This window comes from Leucoraja erinacea, chromosome 15 (assembly GCF_028641065.1).
Source record: "Leucoraja erinacea ecotype New England chromosome 15, Leri_hhj_1, whole genome shotgun sequence".
Lineage (NCBI taxonomy): Eukaryota > Metazoa > Chordata > Chondrichthyes > Rajiformes > Rajidae > Leucoraja > Leucoraja erinaceus.
In genome coordinates, this window is record NC_073391.1 from 45873260 (window position 1) to 45881226 (window position 7967).

Below are 7967 nucleotides of genomic sequence, written 5' to 3' on the forward strand. Positions count from 1 at the left end.
ATGCTTGGGGACTGAGCCAAACCAGACCATAATGGAGAAGGTGAGGACAGACTCTATGATGGTAGCGTAAAACTGGACCATCATTGTCTGTGACAGGATGTGTTTCCTCAGCTGCTGCAGGATGTATATCCTCTGTTGTGCATTTCTGACTGTGGAGCAACAGAAGATAACTAAAAAGGCAATATGGGTAGAAAGGATGAAGTACGAAGGTAAGCTAGCCAAGAATATAAAAGGAGGATAGTACAAGCTTCTTTGGGCATGTGAAGAGGAAAAAATTAGTTAAGACCATAGTTGGACCCTTCAAGACTGAAAAAAGTGAATTTATTATGAGGAACAAGGAAATGGCAGACGAGTTGAACAGGTACTTTGGATCTGTCTTCACTAAGGAAGACACAAACAATCATCCTGATGTACTAGTGGCCAGAGGATCTAGGGTGACGGAGGAACTGAAAGAAATTCACATTAGACAGGAAATAGTGTTGGGTGGACTGAAGGCTGATAAATCCCCAGGGCTTGATGGTCTGCATCCCAGGGTTCTTATGGATTATGGCCCCAGAAATCATGGATGCATTTGTGATCATTTTCTAATCTATCTATACTATTTCTAAAGTCTCATCTTGACCACTTCCTGTCTACGTTGTAAATACATTTTAGAAAAACACTACCATATATCGCTATGATTTTTTTCGCATCTTACTCACCGTCCTCCTCTCCGCCATTGCCTGACGCACGTGTTTTCTTTGGATCACAATTGTTGCAGAACCACAATATTACAGTTCAAAATTCTCACCCCTTCGATGTGTTTTAATTTGCACAAATAAGTCATCGTGTCGCTTGAGGGGGCTAGCTGTGTTAAATTGTCTCCCGGGTCTCCGCACAAAAAGACCAAGTGGCTGCCGTCCGTTGGGAAACAGTTGAGCCGGTGATTTCAGATTATTTCCATGGCGTCGTTTTTACCCAGAAACATCCGCGCTTCAGAACTCGCCCTATGTTGCAGGCGATACCAAGCGCGCAGGCGCGGAGAGACCCAAGGCGCGCATGCGGTCCGTGGACAAAAGACTCCGGAGGATCGGCGGCGGGTAGGAGCGGGGATCCGGGCGCGGGATCAGTCAGCACCGAGGCCCCGGCCTGAGGAGCGGCCCCCGGCTGCGGGGAGAATCGGTGCGGACCCCGGGGATTCACTGCCGAACCGCAGAGCGTTTTGAGGATCTCGCTGCCGTCTGGAGAGTCTGATCAGTGGAGGCGAGGAACTGCAGATGCTGCTTTACAACAAAGTGCAGGAGGAACGCAGCCGGTGCAGAGACGCTGCCTGAACCGCTGCCTCAGTCCTGCAATGTGCGACTTACTTTGGTATAAAACCAACACCTGCAGTTCCTTTATTGCTTCAAAAGACTCCGGGGGGTCGGCGGCGGGTGGGAGCGGGGATCCGGGCGCGGGATCAGTCAGGGCCGAGGCCCCGGCCCCCGTCTGCGGGGAGAATCGGTGGCCTGGTGCATCGACGGCACCGTGCACGGATAGACACGTTTCTGGCTCGCTGTGGACGCTGGGTAAAATAGCGGCCATGGATAGTCGAGTCAAGTCACTTTTATTCATACAGCACATTTAAAAAACAACTCTCGTTGGCCAAAGTGCTTTACATTGGTGGAGGTACTAACGTTATACAACAGTGGTTCATAAATTTAAGTATATACATAAATACATACATATAGCCCTCACTCAGAGGACGTCAAGAAAGTCTTGAGATAAAGATGAGTTTTAAGTCTCGACTTAAAGGAGTCGATGGAGGGGGCAGTACTGATGGGAAGAGGGATGCTGTTCCACAGTCTGGGAGCTGCAACCGCAAAGGCACAGTCGCATATAGCACATCAGCGCTTCACTGTGGATCCAAAGAGGGTATTTGGATTCCTTTTCTACCAGAGAGTGATCAGTGCATACGAGGACGTGCTGATACTGGTTTACTCAAAGCCTGAGTCTAGCAGTTGAGAGGTCATGTTGCAGTTGTATAAGACTTTGCCGAGACCGCATTGTGCTCGGTTCTGGGCACCATGTTATAGGAAAGATATTGTCAAGCTTGAAAGGGTTCAGAGAAGATTTACGAGGATGTTTCCAGGACTAGAGGGTCAGAGCTAAAGTAAGCTGGGTCTCTATTCCTTTGATTCGCACGAGGATGACGGGTGATCTTATAGAGGTGTATAAAATCATGAGAGGAATAAATCGGGTAGATGCACAGAATCTCTTGCTTGGGGAATCGAGGACCACAGGTTCAAGGTGAAGGGGAAAAGATTTAATAGGAATCTGAGAGGTACCTTTTCACACAAAGGGTGGAGGGTGAATGGAACAAGCTGCCAGAGGAGTTAGTTGAAGCTGGGACTATCCCAACATTTAAGAGGCAGTTAGACGGGTACAAAGATAGGATGGATTTGGAGGGATATGGACCAAATGCTGGTAGGTGGGACTAGTGTAGCTGGAACATGTTGGCCAGTGTGGGCAAGTTGAGCGAAGGGCCTGTTTCCACACTGTATCACTGTACGACTAAAAAGGATACAGCGTATCGGAATAACATTTGGTCAGAAGAAGGGCACCTACTGTCCACTGGGCCCACCACAGTCAATGAACAGACAGAAGATGGCATGTTCCCCCAGCTAACTTTCAGCCTGGCTGTTACAGTGTGATGTCATATTTCCAGACTGATTCCTGGGATGTCAGGACTTTCATATGAAGAAAGACTGGATAGACTCGGCTTGTACTCGCTAGAATTTAGAAGATTGAGGGGGGAATCTTATAGAAACTTACAAAATTCTTAAGGGGTTGGACAGGCTAGATGCAGGAAGATTGTTCCCGATGTTGGGGAAGTCCAGAACAAGGGGTCATAGTTTAAGGATAAGGGGGAAATCTTTTAGGACTGAGATGAGGAAAACATCTCTGGAATTCCCTGCCACAGAAGGTAGTTGAGGCCAGTTCATTGGCTATATTTAAGAGGGAATTAGATGTGGCCCTTGTGGCTAAAGGGATCAGGGGGTATGGAGAGATGGCAGGTTCAGGATACTGAGTTGGATGATCAGCCTTGATCATATTGAATGGCGGTGCAGGCTCGAAGGGCCGAATGGCCTACTCCTGCACCTATTTTCTATGTTTCACCAGAGATACAAAAATTACCTTGTCTGAAACAATGATCTTTACCTATTAATGGTTAGTAATCTAGTACCAAGTGTAACGAGAGGGAGAAAGTAGAACTCAAAGCAGGCAATAATAGAAACACAAGCAGCTCTGAGGCAAACAGACATTGTTGGTAGGGTGCAGCAAGGGCTAAACACAGGGAAACCAGTGTGGAATAATGCAGGTCCAACAGAAAGGAGGAGATTGTAGTCCAGGTACATTGTCAAGAGTGTTTTATTGTCATATGTCCCAGATAGGGCAATGAAATTCTTACTTGCTGTAGCACAACAGAGTATGTAAACATAGTACATAATGGGAGAAGAAAAAAAAGTTCAGTGTGTGTATACACATGCCCACATCATTCATGTAACTTATAAAACTCTGGATGTTCGCTTGTGCGGATCCTTGCTTGTTTGCTTGAACTTTTTCTTTGATTTACATCTCCTCGAAAACCCGATGCGGTAACGGTGAAATGTTTACACATTCCGGTAGAGATTTACCTGATGATTTCAAAAATCCCATCCTCTGTAAATTTGATTCATTATTTCCCGAGTTTTTTACTAACATTGTTCATAAAATTGGGGGTAGATTATCTCAATGGGATTAGGTTAGGTAAGGGGGAGGTACAGAGACACCTGGGTGTCCTTGTACACCGGTCACTGAAAGGTGCAGGTACAGCAGGCAGTGAAGAAAGCTAATGGAATGTTGGCCTTCATAACAAGAGGATTTCAGTATAGGAGTAAAGAGGTTCTTCTGCAGTTGTGTAGGGCTCTGGTGAGACCACATCTGGAGTATTGTGTACAGTTTTTGTCTCCTAATTTGAGGAAGGACATCCTTGTGATTGAGGCAGTGCAGCGTAGGTTCACGGGATTTGTCTCTGGGATGGCGGGACTGTCATATGAGGAAAGATTGAAAAGACTAGGCTTGTATTCACTGGAGTTAAGAAGGATGAGGGGGGAATTTTACAGAAACATATACAATTATAAAAGGGCTGGATTAGCTGGATGCAGGAAGAATGTTCCCAATATTGGGCGAGTCCAGAACCAGGGGCCACAGTCTTAGAATAAAGGGGAGGCCATTTAAGGCTGAGTTGAGAAAACACTTTTTCACCCAGAGAGTTGTGAATTTATGGAATTCCCTGCCACAGAGGGCAGTGGAGGCCAAGTCACTGGATGGATTTAAGAGAGAGTTAGATAGAACTCTAGGGGCCGGTGGAATCAGGGGATATGGGGAGACGGCAGGCACGGGTTATTGATTGGGGTTGATCACAATGAATGACGGTACTGGCTCGAAGGGCCAAATGGCCTCATCCTGCACCTATTTTCTATGTTTCAATAAAGGAGATGTTAGTGGCAGCAGAGCAAGGCAGTGGGCGCATTAGGTGGAGAAGAAATTGTGTCAGCTGGTGACGGAAAGGAAATGTATGTTGCCTGGGTTTCAACAACTAAGTTACAGAGATAGGTTGAATAAGTTAGGTCTTTATTCTCTGGAGCGCAGAAGGTTAAGGGGGGGGGACTTGATAGAAGTCTTTAAAATGATGAGAGGGATAGACAGAGTTGATGTGGACAATCTTTTCCCTTTGAGAATAGGGAAGATTCAAACAAGAGGACATGACTTCAGAATTAATGGACAGAGGTTTAGGGGTAACATGAGGGGGAACTTCTTTACTCAGAGAGTGGTAGCGGTGTGGAATGAGCTTCCAGTGGAAGTGGTGGAGGCAGGTTCATTGGTATAATTTAAAAATAAATTGGATAGGCATATGGATGAGAAGGGAATGGAGGGTTATGGTATGAGTGCAGGAAGGTGGGACTAAGGGAAAAAAAGTTGTTCGGCACGGACTTGTAGGGCCAAGATGGCCTGTTTCCGTGCTGTAATTGTTATATGGTTATATGGTATGAGATGCAGATGGTGTGTTTCTTTCCGGTTGTTTTATTTGCGGTTGATATTTGTGGCGTTAAGAGTTCGATGGTGGGTGAGGTTAAGTGAAAAACCGGATGAGAGTGTTTCGCATTTGTTTGACCGATTTAATCGTCTACAGTTTCATTTATTTAGCAGATACTGATACTTGAAAAGGAGGCGTAGTCCTCTTTCTTACGGTTTGGCTTTCTTCCCAACTAATCGTTCAAGCGCTTTTGGTTGCAACATGCGCCTTCATTTAGTTCAACAAAGAAACTAACAAGTTACTAAAGGTTTTCAAGAAGGAACTGCAGATGCTGGAAAATCGAAGGTACACAAAAAATGCTGGAGAAACTCAGCGGGTGCAGCAGCATCTATGGAGCGAGGGAAATAGGCAACGTTTCGGGCCGAAACCCATCTTCAGACTAAAGTTACTTAAGGTGGTGCCGTCAGGTACTGAGGGGGGTGGTTTTAGGATGCCAGAACTAACTGCAGAGGTATTGTGAGCCTAACTGAACTTAGTGTTTTAATTGCAATTGTGACCTCTTTCTACAGGGTAGAACAAGCAGAGGATTTGTGCACCAGAATCTCAACGTGTCCAGTTCACCAGCCACCTGCTGGGGCGGATTGACAGATTCGGCTGAGCCAGCGAGACGCCAGAGGGTTACTGCATGGAGAAATTATTCACCAGCTCCGAGTGTGGGCAGGGATTCACGCCCAGCTCTGACAGCGGCCAGGGATTCACGCAATCCTCCCACATGGTCCGCCAAGTGCAGCAACAGGCTTTGGGGAAGCCATTTACCTGTCCCGACTGTGGGAAGGGATTCACTCAAGCCTACAACCTGAAGACGCACCGGCGAACTCACACCGGGGAGAGGCCGTTCACCTGCGCCGAGTGCGGGAAGGGATTCACCAACTCCTCCGGCCTGGTGGCCCACCAGCGGATCCACACCGGGGAGAAGCCGTTCATGTGTCCCACCTGCGGGAAGGGCTTCATCCGCTTGCACTCCCTGGAGATCCACCAACAGGTGCACCCTGGGGAGAAGCCGTTCACCTGCTCGGACTGCGGGAAGGGATTTGTCCAGTTGTCTGGGCTGCAGACACACCAGCGGATCCACACCGGAGAGAGGGCATTCACCTGCTCTGAGTGTGGCAAGGGGTTCACCCACTCCTCCAGGCTGCTGATCCACCAGCGGATTCACACCGGGGAGAGACCCTTCACTTGTTCTGAGTGCGGGAAGGGATTCATTCAATTGTCGACTCTCCGGTCCCACTTCCAAATTCACACCGGGGAGAGGCCGTTCACCTGCTCCGTGTGCGGCAAGGGCTTCATCCAATCGTCAAACCTCAGGTCACACTATCAAATACACACCGGGGAGAGGCCATTCATCTGCTCTGAGTGTGGCAAGGGATTTTCACGATTGTGCTCGCTGCAGTTGCACCAGCGACTTCACACTGGGGAGAAGCCATTTACCTGCCCCGAGTGCGGGAAGGGGTTTATTCAATTGTCGAGTCTCACCTCGCACTACCGGACACACACCGGGGAGAGGCCTTTCATCTGCTCCGTGTGCGGGAAGGGCTTTTTTCAATTGTCGAACCTCCGATCGCACTATCAAATCCACTTTGGGGAGAAATCTTTCCCCTGTTCCGTGTGTGGGAAGAGATTTCACCACTTGTCCGGCCTACAGAAACACCAGCGGATTCACACCGGGGAGAGGCCGTTCACCTGCTCCGAGTGCGGCAAGGGATTCACTCAATTATCTATACTGCAGAAGCACCGGCGGCTTCACACTGGGGAGAAGCCATTCACCTGCTCTCAGTGTGGGAAGGGATTCGTTGACTCACCTGCTTTGCAGATACACCAGAGAGTTCATACGGGGGAGCGACCATTCACCTGTTCTGAGTGTGGGAAGGGATTCACTCAATCGTCGACTTTACTGGGGCATCTGAAGATTCACACGGGAGAGAAGCCATTCACCTGCTCCGAATGCGGGAAGGGATTCACTCAAGCCGGCAACCTGAAGAGGCACGAGCGGATTCACACCGGGGAGAAGCCGTTCACCTGCTCTGAGTGCGGGAAGGGATTCACTCATTCATCGGCGGTATTGAGACACCAGAGAACTCACACTGGGGAGAGGCCATTCGTCTGCTCTGATTGTGGCAAGGGATTCACTCAATTGTCCAGCATGTTAATACATCAGCGCATTCACACTGGAGAGAGGCCGTTCACCTGCTCTGAGTGCGGGAAGGGCTTCATTCATTCATCGGCGTTACTGAGACACCAGAGAATTCACACTGGGGAGAGGCCGTTCACCTGCTCTGATTGTGGGAAAGAATTCAGACAATCTCACACCCTGAAGATCCACCAGCGAGTTCACGCTGTGGAGAAATCATTTGCCTCTCCCAACTGTGGGTAGGGCTGCACTGATAACGTTCAAATTGGTGACCCACCATAGAATTCACACTGGGGAGAGTGGCATTCACCTGTCTACTGTGTGGCAAGGGATTCACTTGATTATCTGAGCAGTTCACACACCAGCTCGTTCACGATTGGGGAGGGGGTGAGGGGGGTAGTGGAGTTTAATGAAGTGTTTGATTTGGTGTTTAGCCATTGCCCAGGGGCGCAGTTGGGATTTGTTCTGCAATTGTTTGTAATGCCTATAACTGCTAGAATTTAATGTCTTGGATCTGTGACAAATAAATTGTTAACCCTGTATCTCTCTGCATGGCGATGTATATAGAGAGGTCATTCGGTCTTTCCCCTCTGATGATTCTTATGGATTATTCTTGTGTTTCTTCTTCCTTTGTTTAGTCCGGGAAGGGTGGGTGAAAACTGTCTTTGGTTAATGAGTCTGATAGTTCAAATGTAGCTGTATCTCTAAACTAAGCTCTCCCTCCACACCCAGTCATCTGCC

The 7967-nt window shown here is 48.2% G+C and overlaps 1 protein-coding gene across 6 annotated transcripts in view; it reads left to right on the top strand.

Moving 5' to 3' along the window:
- The window catches only part of LOC129704305 (gastrula zinc finger protein XlCGF26.1-like), a 42888-nt gene extending 35122 nt beyond the window's left edge, over nt 1-7766 (top strand). The window contains exons 1-2 of one of the 6 annotated variants that reach the window (XM_055647345.1): nt 733-1350; nt 5608-7766. In XM_055647345.1, coding sequence (XP_055503320.1) covers nt 5724-7469 — 1746 coding nt within the window. In that variant the 5' untranslated portion in view covers nt 733-1350; nt 5608-5723 and the 3' untranslated portion in view covers nt 7470-7766. Of the gene's footprint in view, nt 1-732; nt 1351-5099; nt 5384-5607 lie in introns of those variants that run through there. The other 5 variants (XM_055647344.1, XM_055647346.1, XM_055647348.1 and 2 more) reach the window with 5 other exon arrangements.
- Nucleotides 7767-7967: the final 201 nt, after the last annotated feature.